At 48.4% G+C, this 18054-nt stretch overlaps 1 protein-coding gene across 14 annotated transcripts in view; it reads left to right on the top strand.

The window, feature by feature from the left end:
• Positions 1–10990, top strand: part of KMT2C (lysine methyltransferase 2C) — a 259362-nt gene extending 248372 nt beyond the window's left edge. For 9 of the 14 annotated variants that reach the window (XM_079786331.1, XM_079786337.1, XM_079786341.1 and 6 more), the window contains 5 exons: positions 432–574; positions 831–999; positions 5968–6084; positions 6423–6496; positions 6731–7880. In XM_079786331.1, coding sequence (XP_079642457.1) covers positions 432–574; positions 831–999; positions 5968–6084; positions 6423–6496; positions 6731–7193 — 966 coding nt within the window. In that variant the 3' untranslated portion in view covers positions 7194–7880. Of the gene's footprint in view, positions 1–431; positions 575–830; positions 1000–5967; positions 6085–6422; positions 6497–6730; positions 7881–8456 lie in introns of those variants that run through there. The other 5 variants (XM_079786336.1, XM_079786335.1, XM_079786334.1 and 2 more) reach the window with 3 other exon arrangements.
• The last annotated feature ends 7064 nt before the right edge of the window (positions 10991–18054 follow it).

Raw genomic sequence — 18054 nt, 5'->3', positions numbered from 1 at the left:
CCTCAGCATGTCATAGTCGAATTGGGGAAGTGAGAAGTGATCATGAAAGTAAGCCATGTAAATGATTTGAAACTGTTCTTACTGGAAATTTTAAAATTCCAAACAAAGACACAAGTTGATATTGATGTTGTGAATTAGTATGCTCCCGCGTTTGGGATGCTGGCACTCTCAGCCCTAAAATCCCACAGGCAAGCACGCTGGCTTTCTTCAAGGAGCATTTGCCAGCATTTACTAAGGTCTGCTTTGACGCGGAACTTGTCTGTTCACACTTTAGTAGAGCCGAGTGTAGGCTGATCTTGTTAACGTAAGTTACATTTTGAAGATGTTGACAAGTTATTTCCACACAACTTGGGCCGTCCTTTCACCAGCTCAAGACTGCCTGTCGTCTGCATCGAGTGAGTTAACTTTTTGTCTATTTTGCTTCCTTTCAGCTCCCTGGGGTTGAAGCATGTGAAAACTACACCTTTCGATATGGCCGAAATCCTCTCATGGAACTTCCTCTTGCCGTTAACCCCACAGGTTGTGCCCGCTCTGAGCCTAAAATGAGTGCCCATGTCAAGAGGTTTGTGTTAAGGTATTTTGTTTTAACTTCACATAGTACAGCCCAGGGTTTCGAGGCATCTTAGTGGTTTTGTGCTTGACGTGTCTGCTGCTTACAAACCCTGTGTCCCTGGCTGTGTCTGTGCCGACCACACCAGAGAACGCGCCGTGCGCTCAGCTAGGCGGCTTCTGTGCATGCTCCCGCCACGCTCATTGGAACTGGCCGGGTTGAGCGGACTGGAGATGTCTTCAGTTCTCTTCTTCTCTCCCGTGCTACGCCCTGCCTGCAGGCCTCACACCTTGAACAGCACCAGCACCTCCAAGTCCTTCCAGAGCACAGTCACTGGGGAACTGAACGCCCCTTACAGCAAGCAGTTCGTCCATTCCAAGTCGTCGCAGTACCGGAGAATGAAGACCGAGTGGAAGTCCAACGTGTATCTAGCCCGCTCTCGGATTCAGGTGGGAAAGACTTCCCGGGAAAGGAGAGCGGGTGGGATCTGGCATTCGGGAGAGGAGCGTCCAGTGTGTGAAAAGGGTTGCACACGGCTGTGGGAACGGGCATGTTTTCTAGGTCACAGCAGACCGTACGGTTTATAACACTAGCAAGCCCACACGCAGTCGCTGGGCATGCACATTTCGCTTCCCGAGTGGACAGACCATGTTGGATTCCACACCTTTGCTCAAGGGAACAGGTAGCACTGGCCTCTGCATACACACGCGTCTTTCAAGCACTTGTGAGCACTCCAGTGAAAATAGTTGGGAGTGTGCTCCTGTTCTGGAAACTCCCCTGTGGGATGTTGCACAGGTGAAGCCATCTGGGGCTCAGCGTGTAACTTCCTTCCCAAGCTGCAGTCCTCACAGCCAGAGGCTGCTCAGCGCCTCCCCTTGGGTGTCCCAGGCTGGATTACCAGGTTCTCTGATCTACTCTCAGGCTCTGCCGCCCTGACTTCACCCCCATCTCCCTGTCTGCACCTCTGCAGACCCACCCGTCTCCTCCCAGCCAGCCCCCCTCAGAAGCCATCGGGGTCCCTTCAAATGGAGTCTCCTCTGCAGGCCACTGTCTGTGCTGTCAGGCTTGTTCCTTCCTGGGAGCCTCTTCCCTCTCTGAAAGATCTTAGGATCTTTTCTTTATTCTTGACTAGAGGCCTGGTGCGTGAAATTCGTGCACGGGTAGGGTCCCTAGGCCTGGCTGGCGATCAGGGCCGATTGGGGCCTTCCTTCTGGCTGCAGGCCAAGGCCTGCCTTCATTCCGCACCACCCCCTGGTGGTCAGCGCACATCATAGCGAGCGATTGAACCCCTGGTCTCCTGGTCAACTCCTGAGGAGATACTTTGCATATTAGCCTTTAATACCCTACTAGTAGCCCTGTGCACGAATCCGTGCGCCAGTAGCTCGCTGCCCTGCCCTCCTGTAGCTCCCCCGTCCCCCCACCCCCTCATAGCTTGCTGCCCTGCCCCCTCCAGTAGCTCGCTGCCATCCTCCTGTAGCTCTCCACCCGCTGCCCTGCCCTCCTGTGCTCCCTCTGCCCCTCCCCCCATAGCTTGCTGCCCACTTGTAGCTCGCTGCCCCACCCTCCTGCTGATCCGTGATCCGGTCGTTACGCTTCCTGGCGTAACGACCATTTGCATATTACATCTTTTATTAAATAGGATATAATAAGAGAGGAATAAGCTAATTATCTGTTACGCCGTGAGGCGTAACGACCGGATCACGGATCAGGAGGGGGGGGGGCAGCGAGCTACAAGCGGGTGGCGGAGAGCTACAGGAGGGGGCAGGGCAGGAAGCTATGGGGGTGGGATGGGGGAGTGGGCCGAGAGCTACAGGAGGGCGACAGGGACCTACTGGCACACAGATACGTGCACAGGGCTGCTAGTATATAAATATTTGGGAATTTAACAAAAATGTGCTGCGTTAGGGTCTTACCAATTCCACACTGGTGAGCCCTTCCAGCCTGGAGCAAGATGGCCTTCTGTCTCGGATTTGTCACGTGCATTCTTTACTGAGTTCCTTCCTCCCGCACCCTCTGTTTGCACCTGTGGGCACATGCCTGACCCCTGAGACCTGGGATCTCGGCGTGGACCCCAGACCAGCAGCAGCAGCAGCGTGTTCTGGGGCCTTCGGCACAGCCAGAGGGTCCCGTGTTGTATCCGCCCTTCTCACCCCTTCTCTCTCGGTTTCCTAGCGCTGACTTGTGCTGAGCTGCTAATGTTTCACGTTAGCTCAGCGCCCTTCTGCTCTTCTCTCCCAGCTGGTATCGGTGTTACAGTTTGAATGCAGTGTCTGTCTGTCCTCAGCTGTTGCCGCCAGAACGGAGCCTTTCCCGATCCTGGGGCGAGAGCTCCCCCGGCTCCCGGCAGGGGCGCACCTCCCCTCTGCCTGACCAGCCACGTCCCCCTTAACGTGTTTGCAGCGGCTCAGCGCTCTCCACCGTTCCTCTCACCATCACTGTGATGGTTTGGGAGCTGCCTGTGTTCAGTCTGTCATCTCGAACCTGAAGCCTTCTTGCCCTTCTCCATTCTGCCTCCCAGGTGCTGGGTGCTACTCCCTCCGCAGCCCAGCCCCTGTGAGCATCTGGGAACGTGGGTGGGCTACACGCTTTGGCATCTTTTCACGAATCCCCAGTCTCCAGACCAACGGAGTTGGCTCTTCAACGGCCGTGATGCTCCATGGTGTTGATGAGCTGTAGTTAATTAAACCGTCCACTACTGACAAGCATTTATTTTCTTTACAACTTTCCCAATGTAACCATCAGTATCTTGTATAATCTCGTGTGTTGGTAGCCGTGATTGCTTGTTTCTTCCTGCATCCACTGAGACTGTTTTCCCATTTGTAGTAAAGGTTACAGCCCTTTTATTTACTTATTTATTTTGCCAGCCGGCTAAGTGTAGACTGATATTGTTACTTTAATTATGAATGACTTTTTTTTTTTAAGCTTTATTGTTAAAAGTATTACATAGGTCCTCCTGTTCCTCCCATTAATCTCTTCCACCTGCTCCCATCCTCCTCCCCACCCCCAGGCCCTCACCATGCCATTGTCCGTGTCCACGGGTTATACATATATGCATACAAGTTCAGTGGTTGGTCTCTTCCCACCCTCCCTTGCCTTCCCTCTGAGGTTCAATAGTCTGTTCATGCTTTGGGTCTATATTTGATCATCAGCTTATTTGGTTCATTAGATTCCACATATGAGTGAGATCATGTGGTATTTATCTTTCTCTGGCTTATTTCACTCAGCATAATAATCTCCAGGTCAATTATTGCTGTTGCAAATGGTAAGAGTTCTTTTTTTTATTTTTATTGCCACGTAGTATTCCATTGTGTGAATGTACCATAGTTTTTTTTTATCCAATCATCTGCTGATGGGCACTTAGGCTGTTTCCAAGTCTTAGCTGTTGTAAATTGCACTGCTATGAACATAGTGGTGCTTCTATTCTTTCTGATGAGTTTCAGGTTTCTTAGGAAATATTCCTAAAAGTGGGATCACTGGGTCAAATGGCAGTTCCATATTTAATTTTTTGAGGAATCTCCATGCTGTTTTCCATAATGGCTGCACCAGTCTGCATTCTCACCAGCAGTGCACGAGGGTTCCCTTTTCTCCACATCCTCGACAACACTTGTCGTTTGTTGATTTGTTGATGGCAGCCATTCTGACAGGTGTGAGGTGATACCTCATTGTTGTTTTAATTTGCATCTCTCTGATGATCAGTGACTTTGAGCATTTTTTCATTTGACTCTTTGCCATCTGTATGTCCTCTTTGGAGAAGTGTCTATTTAGGTCCTTTGCCCATTTTTTAATCGGATTGTTGTCTTCTGTTGTATGAGTCCCCCACATATTTTGGAGATTAACCCTTTATCAGATGTATCATTGGCAGATATGTTCTCCCATGCAGTGGGCTCTCTTGTTACTTTTTAATTATTATTATTATTATTATTATTATTTAATATATATTTTTATTGATTTCAGAGAGGAAGGGAGGGCTAGAGAGATAGAAACATCAATGATGAGAGAGAATCATCAACTGGCTGCCTCCTGCACAACCACACTGGGGATCGAGCCCGCAACCTGGGCATATGCCCTGACCGGGAATCGAACCGTGACCTGGTTCATAGGTCATCGCTCAAGCACTGAGCCATGCCAGCCAGGCTCTCTTGTTATTTTGATGGTGGTTTTCTTTGCTGTGCAGAAGCTTTTTATTTTCGAATGAGTGACTTTTCATGTTTGCCATAGGGATTTATTCTCTGTGAATTGCATATTCATCTTTTGTCCATTGTTGATTAGTAAGGACTCGCTCACTATTAGATATTTCCCCTGCAGAACAAACTTTGCCTAACAGAAGGTATACTGTCTTTTTATTTTTTTTCTTACAAAAGTCTTAATTTTAAGTAGTCAAACACATAATTTTCTATAGCTTCTAGTCTTGGTTAAGACTGTACTTTGTATATGTCGTCTCTTAGATTGTTTTCTTTCAGAAGTTTAACTTTTTTATGTTTAAACGATTTGATTTTCTTCCAATGAGTAAACAGTTGTTGGAGCACCATGTAGTCCAACTGTCCTGCTGTCCATGCTGTTTTGTGTCCTGGTTTGTGCACCTCCCGAGTCATATCTGAAATTGAACAGATAAATTAGACCCTTTTTCCCCAAGAAAGTAATTTACTTCACAGGAAAATCTCTAGCATAGGCCTCTGTCCGGGTGCTCCCGGGCGGCCCAAGGACAGTGTGTGGGGAGTCCCCAGGCAGCATGGAGTCGGCCTGCTTCTCTGCTGAAAACACAGAAACTCAGATTGGGATGAGAAAATGCAGATCTCCCTGGGAATTATCCATATTTTTTCCAGCATGTTATTTTTCCCGAATGTGTTCTCCTGAAGACTAGGTGGTGCCTGTAGCGTGGGACTCAGTAGGCTCCTAGCGCAGACAGCACACGCTGCAAAGGAGAATGATGCTCCAGTCTTTGGGCCGATTCAGATTCCTGTATGTTTCTTTAGCAGCTCAAAATCTTATATTGGGGGGAAATCTCCTTTCCCAGGAACTTGCCAACTTTCCAGATAGAGTAAATTAGCTTTGCCTGTTTCTCCTTTTGGCCCTAGCTTCCAGGAACTCACTGTCAAATCTGATGCCTGTTTATAGTCTCATTCATAATCCCCTACAGTTAGCCCTGTTTCAACGTCATTAAATTAAGTGTCTAGTCCCTTTAGAAATAGGGACAAGATAACCCTTAGAAGCCATTAGCCTGTCTAGCTGGTGGGGTCTCAGCAGGGCTACTTTATAAGGCCCTAAGGATTTAGCGTAAACAAGACACAGCAGGGTGGTGATAACGTAGCTTTAAGAGGTACAGTTATCTGTTCTTCAAGTTGCAGATAGCACATTCAACAGACATTCAATAGACATTGAAGTATGTTGGAGATACACACACACACTTTTTCCTGTAGGGGCTGGGCCTGTATGCTGCTAGAGACATCGAGAAGCACACCATGGTCATTGAATACATTGGGACCATCATTCGAAATGAAGTAGCAAACAGAAAAGAGAAGCTTTATGAGTCTCAGGTAAGTGTCACAGCCCTCCCCGCTCCGTCTCTGTGCCGCAAACAGCCCGAGAGACGGCCAGCGCTGACTGTCGTGCTGGGTTCAGTTTTGAACAAAAGCCTCATCTTCCCATTAGTCTTCACTCCATGTTGTTATTAGAGATGTGTGTAGATTAATGAGCCTGGCTGGTTTTCCAGGCACCTCGCCACTTCGTTAATTTCCACTCAGAGCACGTGTCAGCTGACTGGCTGCTGTCACATCCGTGGAGAGTGTGACCAGGGGCATTTCAGCTCACATCGGCCTAGGTTTCCCGTGTGAGCAGGACCGAAGAGAGGACTTTTGAGTTGTTTCTCTTTCAGAACCGCGGCGTGTACATGTTCCGCATGGATAATGACCACGTGATCGATGCAACACTCACAGGAGGGCCTGCAAGGTGAGACACACAGTCTGATGGGGCCCTTTTCCTTTCAGCGGGCCACTGTCCCAGCCGTCCAGGGTCAGAAATGTAGAGCAGATAAGTTTCAAAAGTTTTATTTAAAATTATATTTGTTCTTGTTCTGTAGATGAGCAAATAGAAGTGTAATTAGGGAAAAGTTTTCCCTATGAGCTGCAAGTTTTTAATGCGTCTTCTAGTTGATGTATAGTTTTCTGAAATGGTGGTTTGCAGATACATCAACCATTCATGTGCACCTAACTGTGTGGCTGAGGTGGTGACTTTTGAGAGAGGACACAAAATTATCATCAGCTCCAACCGGCGAATCCAGAAAGGAGAAGAGGTAAGTGTGTGGAGCTTCGCTGTGTGCGGGTCCCTGGGTGTGGTTTCCGCCTCCGTCAGTGAACGTGCCCGTGGTTTCCCAGTTCTTTGTTCTAGACCCAGCCTTCTCCGGGTAGGTCCCCTTTCACCACTGTCCGACGTTCCACACAGCAGCACTGAGTACTTACTGCCACCTCTCCTTGGTCCCTCCTTCGTTCCCCCATCATTCACGTGGCATCATTTCCTGTGTCTGGGGCTCCTCCTTCCCCTACTCTGGTCACAGTGTGGCAGGATTCCTTTAACGATTAAAAGCCGCACCGCTGCCTCCTGTGGCCTCAGGACCACGGGCTCGCGTGAGGCCACCGCAGGGCTGTAGGCAGCGGGGTTGGGGCGCCCTTCGCTCCAGATCATGTATTCCCAGGCACGAGGAGTACAACTTACAGGTTTTCACAGCAACAGATTTTCACAACCGTTAGTTGCTTTATTATTTTGTCTTCAGAATGCTAGATGCTGACCTTGACATTTCTTTGGTCTCAAAGATGACTTAAGGTTATTAGTCCTGATTGCCTCCTTTGCTTTTCCCGACTTTGTCTTCCACTAATGCCGGCACGCACCACAGCAGCGCCAGAGCTGGGAAGCTCCCGCTGAGCGCCGGGGGCCGCAGGAGCCCTCCCGTTTGGGTGGGAGGGGCCCCCAGCCCTTCGTGAGCAGGGCTATGGTATTCCGCTTGTGTTTCGGTCATCTTTTTGGAATCCCCGTTGTTAAATCAAGAGCTGAACCAAGGCCTTTTTGCACGTCTTGAAGTAACTTGATGAGGAACTCAGAAAGTGCGAAGTCCAGCATGGTGCCAGTGAGCATGGGGGTCGTGAGAGTGAGGTTCCTCCCGGGTTTGGGAGTGTTGGGGTCCAGGGGGGTGTACCATGGGAATTGGGCAGACTCCCAGCTTCCTTGACAGCAGGCTTGGTCTGAGATGTGAATAATTGGGTGACTCCTACAGAAAGACGTCTTTGAAATACTCCGTGAGGAGCAATGAGGGAGAAGGATGGTACTCGCAGTGCCCCATGGGCCAGTGAGGGGCGGAGGAGCCTGGAGCTGGCGGCGGGGGGGGGGGGGGGAGAGGGGGGCAGGGGACCCGCGGTGCTCCGCCTGCAGGGCAGCGTGTGGAGATGCTCCGTCTCCAGCCAGCTGCCCGTCCTCGGGTCTGGCTCGGCCTCCCGATTTCCTGTCCCTTTGGGATCCGAGGTAAACACAGCCAGGCTGGTTTCTTTTGTTGTTTCTGTTGTTAATCCTCACCCAAGGGTATTTCCATTGAGAGAGAGAAACATCAATGGGAGAGCGAGACATCCATCGGTTGGCTCCCAGGGTTGGGGGTGGAGCCTGCAACCGAAGTACATGTCCTTGACCGGAATTGAACCCGAGACCCTGCAGTCCGAGGGCTCTACCACTGAGCCAGACTGGCTAGGGCCGGGCTTGTTTCTTTACTTCTTCAAGAGGTTCCCCCATCACCCCTGCCAGCCCCCACAGAGCCTCAGCAAAGCGGTCTTCCTGGGCTTGTGGGTTGGCGGGCGTGGGCCCTGGGCGGCGGGGGGCGGGCCCTTTCTCCGCCCTCCGGCCCTGACCCTGTCTTTGCCCTGGGCAGCTGTGCTATGACTACAAGTTTGACTTTGAGGACGACCAGCACAAGATCCCCTGTCACTGTGGAGCTGTCAACTGCCGCAAGTGGATGAACTGAATGCATTCCTGCTGTCCGGGCGGGCGGCGTGTCCCTAGGAAGAAGCGATTTAACACACCGTTTGGATTTGGCAGCAGAGATATTTTTATTTTCTGTTTATGACTGAAATCGAGCTTCTGGGAGTCTGATTTCCTCAGCCCTGTGGGCGAAGCGGCCCCAGGGAAGGCGGACTCGGCAGCGCTCCTCCAGTGGCTGAGGTTACAGAATTACAGATGGTCCAGCACTTTTTTCTTTTTCTTTCCTCCTCTTTTCTTTTTGTGGGTGGGTTTTGTTTTGTTTTGTTTTGTTGTTTTAGTCTCACTAAGGAGAAACTTACTGGGGCACAGAGCCGATGGCTGCCCTGCCCCGGGGCAAGGGCCTTCCTATGAATGTAAGACTGAAATCACCAGCGAAGGGACATGTCCAAAGTGCTGGCCACGGCCTTATCTGAAAAAGGGGCAGGCCCTCTAATTTAAAGTTTTTTAAATAAAGTAGACACCACTGAACAAGGAATGTACTGAAATGACTTCCTTAGGGATAGAGCTAAGGGATAATAACTTGCACTAAAATACATTTAAATACTTGATTCCATGAGTCAGTTTATTGTAGTTTTTGATTTCTGTAAAATAAGAGAAACTTTTTGTATTTATTATTGAATAAGTGAATGAAGCTATTTTTAAATAAAAGTTAGAAGAAAGCCAAGCTGCTGCTGTTACCTGCAGAACTAACAGACCCTGTTACTTTGTACAGATATGTAAATATTTTGAGAAAAAATACAGTATAAAAATAGTTATTGACCAAATGCTACCAGGCTCTGCAGCAGCTCGGGTGCTTATAAAATGTTCATAGGGATGTTACAATATAATTTTGTGTTATAAATATGCCATTATAATTATGTAATAACCAAAATTTCAACCTAGAGTGTTTGGAGTTTTTTGGAAACCACGGTCAATTAGTACTTAATGTTTTATACACCTTCTGATAGAACAGAGTGTATGCCATGACTACAACTTTTATAGCTGTTTTGGTAATTTAAACTAATTTTTTCATATTATATTGTTGCATCCCTACTTCTTCAGTCAGGTTTTTTTGTGCTTACAATTTGTGATAACTGTGAATAACTGCTTAAAGAGACACCCACATAGAGGCTGACTTTTCTTCAGCAAAAGTAGTTTTGATTAGAACTGTTTCAAGCCACAAAGAATCATTTAAACATACTAGGATCATGTAGCAGGAACTCTGATCTAACTCTAGCCTTCTATTTAACACAAAAATTTGAAAAAGGAAAAAAAAAAAAAGGAGATGTGATCATGGGCTGCAGGACTCCGGCAAAAGGGTTTTGGAAGATGTGATTTTAAAATGTGTTTGTATGATCTGTTTGTTTACATTTCTTTAATAAAAAACACACACTGTTTTGTGTTTGCTTGTAGAAACTTAATCAGCATTTCGAACCAGGTTAGCTTTTTATTTTGTACTTAAAATTCTGGTACTGACACTTCACAGGCTGAGTATAAAATGAAGTTTTGTGTGCACAATTCAAGTGGACTGTAAGCTGGTGGTATATTCAGTGATGCAGTTCTGAACTTGTAATGTATATGGCATGATGTATTTTTATCTTACAGAATAAATCAATTGTATATATTTTTCTCTTGATAAATAGCTGTATGAAATTTGTTTCTTGAATATTTTTCTTCTCTTGTACAATATTCTGACATCCTACCAGTATTTGTCCTACCGGTTTCTGTTTTGTTTTTGGTTCTGTATAATAGTATCTAATGTTGGCAAAATTGAATTTTTTGAAGTATACAGAGTGTTATGGGTTTTGGAATTTGTGGACACAGATTTAGAAGATCACCATTTACAAATAAAATATTTTACATCTCTAAAAGCCAGCTGAGTCTCTTTTAACCCCTTTCATGTTCTGGTTTGAGCTCTGAAACTGATGATTGCTTGAAATTCACTGATGGTCTGGTCCACATGTCAGAATTACCGGCATGTTGACATAATCAACTCGGTTCTCTTCTCAAAGTTTAGACACAAGTTCATAACTCATTGCAAATGGAGACTGTCTTCCTTGCAGTTGAATACAGGGAACTTCGTTTCGCTTTAGCTTATCAAGGCCTAATTAAAAATATTCGTGGTGCCTTATTCCCTTGTGTGAAGTCCTTTTTATTTTTTTTTAAAGATTTTTAGTTGACTTAGAAGGGAGAGAGAGAAGCATGGATGTGAGAAACATGGGTCAGCTGCCTCCTGCAGCCCCACACTGGGGACTGAGCCTGCAACTCAATCACGTGCCCTGACGAGCCCTGAGGTCTTCGGGCCAACACTCCAACCCCTGAGCCAAACTGGCCAGAGCTAGTCTGTTTTTGTTTAACTGGTCAGTTGCTCTCCTAGATTTATTCTACGTGGTAGATGCTCTATTTCTATAATATTGAATGTATTTAACACTTAAAGAGGTTACTAAGAATTAAAATTGCTCAGGATTTTTTTTTTTTTACTTAGTAGAGAGGTTTATGACAATTTGTGAAGAAACCTGGTCTTTTATGTGTTTATTTTTTCTGCCTCAAGTAAAGTTCTATGCGCAATGTGAAATGTTTTATTTAAAAATATTTTTACATTTTCAAATAGTTGATATATGCAATATTAGTTTCACATGTATAGCATAGTGATCATCCTGATATGTCTAGTGCCAATCTGAGACGATTCATAGTTATTGCAATATTAATGACTATTGTTGCTATGCTGTAATTTGTATTCCCGTGACTGTTTTTATAGCTGGCGATGTGTACTCCTTAATCCCTTCACCTTTTCATCCATCCTCCAAGCCCCCTGCCATCTGGCAGCCATCAGTTTGTGCTTTGTGTCTAGGAGTGCGTTTCTGTTCACGGATTTTGTTTTTCAGATTCCACGTATAAGGGACATTATATGGAACTTGTCTTTCTGTGTTTGACTTATCTCATTTAGCATATTACCTTCTAGGTCCATCCAGGTTGTTAAAAATGCTAAGATTTAAATACTTTTTATGGCCGAGTAATATTCCAGTTGTCTATTGATAGACACTTGTGCTGTTTCCATATCTTGGCTGTTGTAAATATCAACGCGATGAACAAAGGGATGCATGTATCTTTTTGAATCAGTGTTTTGGATTTCTTCAGATAAATACCCAGAAGTCAAATTGCTGGGTCATAGAGCAGTTCTATTTTTAATTTTTTTGAGAAACCTCCACACTGTTTTCAAACAGTGGCTGCACCAATTTGCAATCCCACCAGCAGTGCATGAGGATTCCTTTTCTCTGCATCCTCACGAGTACTTGCTGTTTGTTGATTTATTGATGACATCCTGACAGGTCTGGGGAGATATCTCAAGGTGGTTTTAATTTGCGTTTCCCTGATGATTAGTGATACTGAGCATCTTTTCATTCCTGTTGTCCATCTGTATGTCCTCTTTGGAGAAATGTCTATTAAATTCCTTTGTCCGTTTAAAAAATGTTTTATTGATTTCAAAGAGGGAGAGAGAAAAATATCAATGATGAGAATCATTGATCCCCACGGGATCGAGCCTACAACTCAGGCATGTGCCCCGACCAGGAATCGAATCATGACTGCCCGGTTCAGAGGTAGATGTTAAACCACTGAGCCACACTGGCTGGGCTGCCCTTCTTTTAAAATTTTTTCTTTATTAAGGTATTACATATGTGTCCTTATTCCCTTATTGCCCCCCACCCCACCCATGCTCATGCCCTCACCCCCCTGGTGTTTGTGTCCCTTGGTTAGGCTTATATGCATGCATACAAGTCCTTTGGTTGATTTCTCCCCCTTACCCCCACCCTCCCCTGCCTTCCCTCTGAGGTTTGACGGTCAGATCGATGCTTCTCTGGATCTGTTTTTGTTCATCAGTTTATGTTGTTCATTATATTCCACAAATGAGTGAGACCATGTGACATTTATCTTTCTCTGACTTACTTTGCTTAGCATAATGCTCTCCAGGTCCATCCATGCTGTTGCAAATGGAGTTCCTTCCTTTTTACAGCAGCATAGTATTCCATTGTGTAGATGTACCACAGTTTTCTGATCCAGTCATCTGCTGATGGGCACCTAGGCTGTTTCCAAATCTTAGCTATGGTGAATTGTGCTGCTATGAACATAGGGGGCATATATCCTTTCTGATTGGTGTTTCTAGTTTCTTGGGATATATTGTGTGTGTTTTGGGTTTTTGTTTTTTTGTTTTTTGGTGTTGAGTTGTGAGTTGGTAATTGTTTTATTCTAAAAACTTCTTGGTGGAATCTTTAGGGTTCTCTACAGTATGTCATCTGCAGATATTGACAGTTTTACTTCCTCCTCTCCAGTTTGGATGCGCTTTATTTCTTGTCTGATTGCTGTGGCTAGGATTTCCAATACCATCTATCCTGTATAATAAAAGGCTAATATGCAAATTGCCCCCTTGGGAGTTCAACCACTTGCTATGACGTGCGCTGCACAAAAGGGGGAGAGCATGGAACTAAGGAAGGCCCCGATCAGCCCCGATCGCCGGCCAGGCCTCTCTGCCTGAATTTTGTGCACTGAACCTCGAGTGTATTTAAAAGCCTAAGTGACCATTACGACCAGGCGACTGGCTGGTAGCTGTGATGTGCACTGACCACCGGGGGGCAGACACTCAATGCAGGGGCTGCCCCTGGTGGTCAGGGCCCTCCCACAGCCAACCTCCCGTAGTCCCCCCAGCCGGCCTGCCCCGATAGGCCCCAATCGCTGGCCAGTCTGAGACCCCACCTGTGCACGGATTTGTGTGCCGGGCCTCTCGTGTTAAATAAAAGTGGTGAAAGTGGACAACCTTGTCTTGTTCCTAAGAAAAGGCATTCAGCTTTTCACTGTTGGGTATGTTAGCTATGGGTTGTCATATGGCCTTCATTATGTTGAGGCATGTTTCCACTATTCCCACTTTGTTGAGAGTTTTTATAATTAATGAATGCTAGATTTTGTCAAATGCTTTTCTATGTCTGTTAATACATGATCTTTATCCTTCCTTGTTTATGTGGCGAATCACATTAATTGATTGGCAGATACTGAGCTAACCTTGCATCCTAGGAATAAATCCCACAGGATCTGCAATTGGCTGCTGCTGGCACTGGGCTTGGGCTGCTTTACAAGAGGTCCAGCTGCTCCGTTAGGGTTTGTGATCTCTGAGACTTTAGGAAAGCGGGCAGAGGCTGGCCACGTGTGGGAAAGTCGCTGGAAGAGGTTCTGGCTGAGAGGTGAGTTGGGTGGGGCAGGGTGTCTTAGGGCATCAACAGGGTGTCGTGGTGTTAGCCAGGTTGATGGAGACTCAGGCTTGGTGCCCAGCGGGTGGGATGGGAGGGGAGCTCCCAAAAGGAGCTGTGGCGCTGGCCAGCACTTTTGTCCCTGAGAGAGTTGCCCTGATTGCTGCCCCTCCAGTCCTTGCCCGTGCCCTTAAGTTAGTCAACTTCTTTTCTCCCCACATGTCCCTGGCACTTTTAAAAAATATATTTTGTTTTTTACAGAGAGGAAGGGAGAGGGATAGAGAGTTAGAAACATTGATGAGAGAGAAACACCCCCTACTGGGGATGTGCCCACAATTAAGGTGTCCCTGGCACTTTTGGAGCTGCTGCCCAAAGTGAAGAGCGGTGAGTCTGTGCATGGCCCCCTTAAGCCCTGCAGCACCTACGTCTCTAGCCACCCACTGTCTTTCTGGGACACAGTCTTTGCTGCTTTTCACAGCCAGATGTTATTGGGGACTTCTCTTCCCAGCACTGGAACCCTGGGCTGGGACCCCTCGCTCCACAGCTGAGGAATCCCTCCTGATTTTTACCACCACACCCGGGCGTGGGGCCTGCTGTTCTACATCTTAGCCCCTCTACCGTTGTTGATGTGGCTTCTTTACATCCTTAGTCATCGGACTTCTGTTCAGCTGGTCTTCAGGTGGTTTTCAATAATGGTGGTTCAGTGATTTAGCTGTAATTTCGATGTGGTCGTGGGAGGCGAGCACAGTGCCACCATCTTGGTTTCTACAGCAGACTTTTAGCTTGTGCTTCATGAATACCCAGAAGTAACAAGCTTTTGTACTGTGTGGTTTTACAAAACGTCTCAAAGCAAATATCGTCTGAAATTTTGTTGAAACGATTCTAAAACATTTGCAATTTGAAATTGCCAGTTTCACAGTCTGGGCCAGGTTTTAAGCTGTTGTCACTGTCGTCTTTTCTTCAACCTCAGACTTGGTCTCGAACAATGAGACACGTAAGGAAGGAAACTTCTGAGTCATCGCAGAGCCTGGGATCTGCTGTCTGCCAGAGTGCGTGCCAACTCCGTGTTCCATACCAAGGAACGGCAAGAAAGCTCATTCTAGCCATCAGGTCTGCGAACCGGAGTACCCTGTCACGGGGAGAGGAAGCATGGGTGGTTATGAATCTGGGATGCGGGCGAGCATCGCACCCCAAATCAGGGTAGACGGTTCTCTGCAGGGCCACCTGGTGCCTCTACCCCTGCAGTGGGTCCCAGGGGTAAACAGCGGAGGAGTAGCAAGCCTGTCCCTCCCACGTCAGACATCACAGTGGTTGCGTATATTCTTTGACCACGGCCTCAACATGTTTCTCAAATGCCTAAAAGGCTCCGGGCGTGACAAATGAGACAGCTGTGGCCCCGGGTTTCACCGTTGGTTCTCTAGTGGAGAAGACAGACAAAAGCAGGACATTTTTATGGTAGAAATCTGGTGAGCTGGGCGGCAGGAGAGGCTCCCTGAGGTGACACTGAAGCTAAGCCCTGTGGCATGAAGCAGCCAGTGCAGGGACGAAGGCAAGGCCTTCCTGGCGTGTGCAAGAGGCGGAGGTCTGAGAGGCAGGGAGTGGAGTCAAATGCGGCTGGAACACTGGCAGGAGATGAGGTTAGAGAAAAGCAAGGGCCGTTCACAGGATGCCGACCTACGGCAGCGGGAAGCCTGGAGGAGTCGCTGCGCGGGGCCCACTAAGGATGGCTCGGAGCCTGGGGGAGCAGAACGTGGGCCGGCCGGCCGTGGAGAGTTCCGGCAGTCAGTCCGGCTGCTCTGTCAATAGACGCTCCATCAACTCCTCCCAATTACAACCTCCTCGCCCTCCTGCTGGCCAAGTTAACAGTGATCTGAAGTACAACTTGTAAAGCTGCCCTCTTCCAGGAAGCCCAGGATGCCTCAGGGACCAACACCCTAAAACGAATGCCCGAGTTCAGCTTTGCAAAAGCCCGGAAGCCACAGGAGGCGGAGAGCAAGCCGCAGGCCCTGCACCCGGAGACAGGAGACCTTGTCGCTGCGATAAAGGAGGTGGCTGTGGCCGCACCAGGGCCGCACCAGGGCCGCAGAGCAGGCAGCGCCTCCGCGGTCCTTTCCCTTCCTCCCGCCCCAGCCCCGGGGAAGGGCTGCGCAGGCTCAGTGACCGGAGACCTTGCCTTCCATTTCAGCGCAGCCGGACGCTTTGCCCGGGGACCGTCCGCACTCCCCAAGGTTCCCAGCTCAGGAGCCAGCGTCCTCTAGCCAAGCCGAAGGCCCTTAGCCACAGGCCAAAGGGAACGCTCCTTAGCCACAGGCCAAAGGGAACGCTCCTTAGCCACAGGCCAAAGGGAACAGGTCATTAAGCAACAAAGCAAGACGGTTCCCGTCAAGATGGGCGTGGCCCCCCCACCCATTCAGCCTGGCGCTGCTGCTGCAGACACACAGCATGGAGATCAGCCCCCCTCACCTGTGGTTCCAGGTTTCTTACAAATTCCTTAACCTTCTGAAATGGAACCCACCTCCTACTTGGTAGACAGAACAGCTCCTTCTCCCTCCAGCCCCCTCCAGCCCCAGGGCCTCGCCAGGGTGCCCTCCCGGCGGACACGGCAGCTCCCAGGCCAGGCCGGCTGGTTTGCGGCGGTCTCCCTGCCTGCAGAAAGGGCATGTGCCTGGGTGGCAGGTTCGTCCCGGTGTCAGAAGATGCTTTCTGGGGCTCCAGAAGTTCTTTCCACCCAGTTCCTCTTCCAACCACTGGGACGGAAAGCACGTCACTCCTTGGCTTCTAGCCGAGTCCAAGCACCTGGCCCTCCCGCCCCGGCCCCCACCCGCCTGCCCTCCTGCTCCCGCCGCCCCACCCTCGGCTCCACGCCGACCTCGTCCAGCTTCCCAAATAGCTCCCTTCTTAGCTCCAAACCCAGGCACAAGCACAAGCACAAGCCTGCTGTTACTGCTGCTTAGCTGCTCGTGTTACTATAAAAGCTACAACTTAAAAGACTCAATCTTTATTTTCTTCCCCAAAACTACTCCACTAGTATTTCCTGTCAGAGGCAGCTCTGCCCACCCAGGTGCCCCCCCGCCAGAAGCCCCAGGCTAACGCTTCCGCCCCCCCCCCTGCCCCCCCAGCTCCCTCTTGCAGCCCTGCCCTTCCGTGCAGGCTCTTGGCTGCTGCTGACCGGGCCTGGGCGCTTCGAGTCTGCGTTATGCCGCCCGCCCCTCCCGGCTCAGAGGCAGGGCCCACAGCGGTGCCTCCTGCTTCCTAAGGGGGCCCCTGACAGGAAGGCAATTTTTGAAATGAATGATTACTTCTGACGTTGGAAATTAGTACTTATGTAAAACTTTGGTAATGTTTTGTGATTAAACTATCCATTTTTATCCCTAAACAACAAAAGCAGGGAGGGAAATGTTTTCTCATGAATGTGCTGTGATGAGTATTTTCACATGTGCCTTAAGTAAAGTGTATCATTGCAATTTACTGGCCTTTTAAGTCGACTTCATTTGAGGTTAGTTTTAGATTTACAGAAAGGTTGCAAAGATAATAGTCCCCCCGCCCCCCGTCCCCCCTTCCGTAACTGGTACATTTGTCAGAACGAAGACATTTGCTTTCACCAGCTTTTTCGTGCCCTTTTCTGTTCCAGGATCCGATCCAGGACCCCACAGGGTCATCACGGCGGCCGAGGCTCCTCTGGCCTGGGACAGGGATTCAGGTTTGTTTCGTTTGTCAGGACCCTGATAATTCCGAGTTTCCTTCCTTTAAAATTTTTAGCACATTGAACATATTTACAATAGCTGGTTTTAATATTGCTGTTTGCTAATTCTTTCACTTCTGGGCCTGTTTAATTGATCATCTCCTTGTAACAGGACACATTGGATCCAGAGTTTGTGCCTTCGCGTTGAGCACTGGATTGCGTTGTTCCCGTTAAAGAGTGTTACATTTTGTCCTGGCTGGTGTGGCTTAGTGTCAGAGCGTCAGCCCATGCTCCGAAGGGTCTCGGGTTCAATCCAGTCAAGGGCATGTACCTGGGTTGCAGGTTCATCCCGGTCGTCAGAGCTTGTGGACGAGGTAACCAACCGTGATGCGTCTCTCTCACATTGATGTTCCTCTCTCCTCCCTCCTTCCCTTCCACTCTCTCTAAAAGGTAATGGAAAGAATATCCTTGGGTGTGGATTTAAAAAAAGAGATTTCATTCTGGTGGCAGTTGTTACTGGGGATTGGTCTGCCTTTTGAAGCCTGCCCTTTACTCCCATTTTCTCCCTACTCCCCCCGCTCCCCTGCCAA

The sequence above is a fragment of the Cnephaeus nilssonii genome (genome assembly GCF_951640355.1).
Source record: "Cnephaeus nilssonii genome assembly, chromosome: 12".
In the NCBI taxonomy this organism is placed as follows: Eukaryota; Metazoa; Chordata; class Mammalia; order Chiroptera; family Vespertilionidae; genus Cnephaeus; species Cnephaeus nilssonii.
Note: the sequence above shows the minus strand (reverse complement) of the source record. Positions and strands in the feature narration are given on the sequence as shown.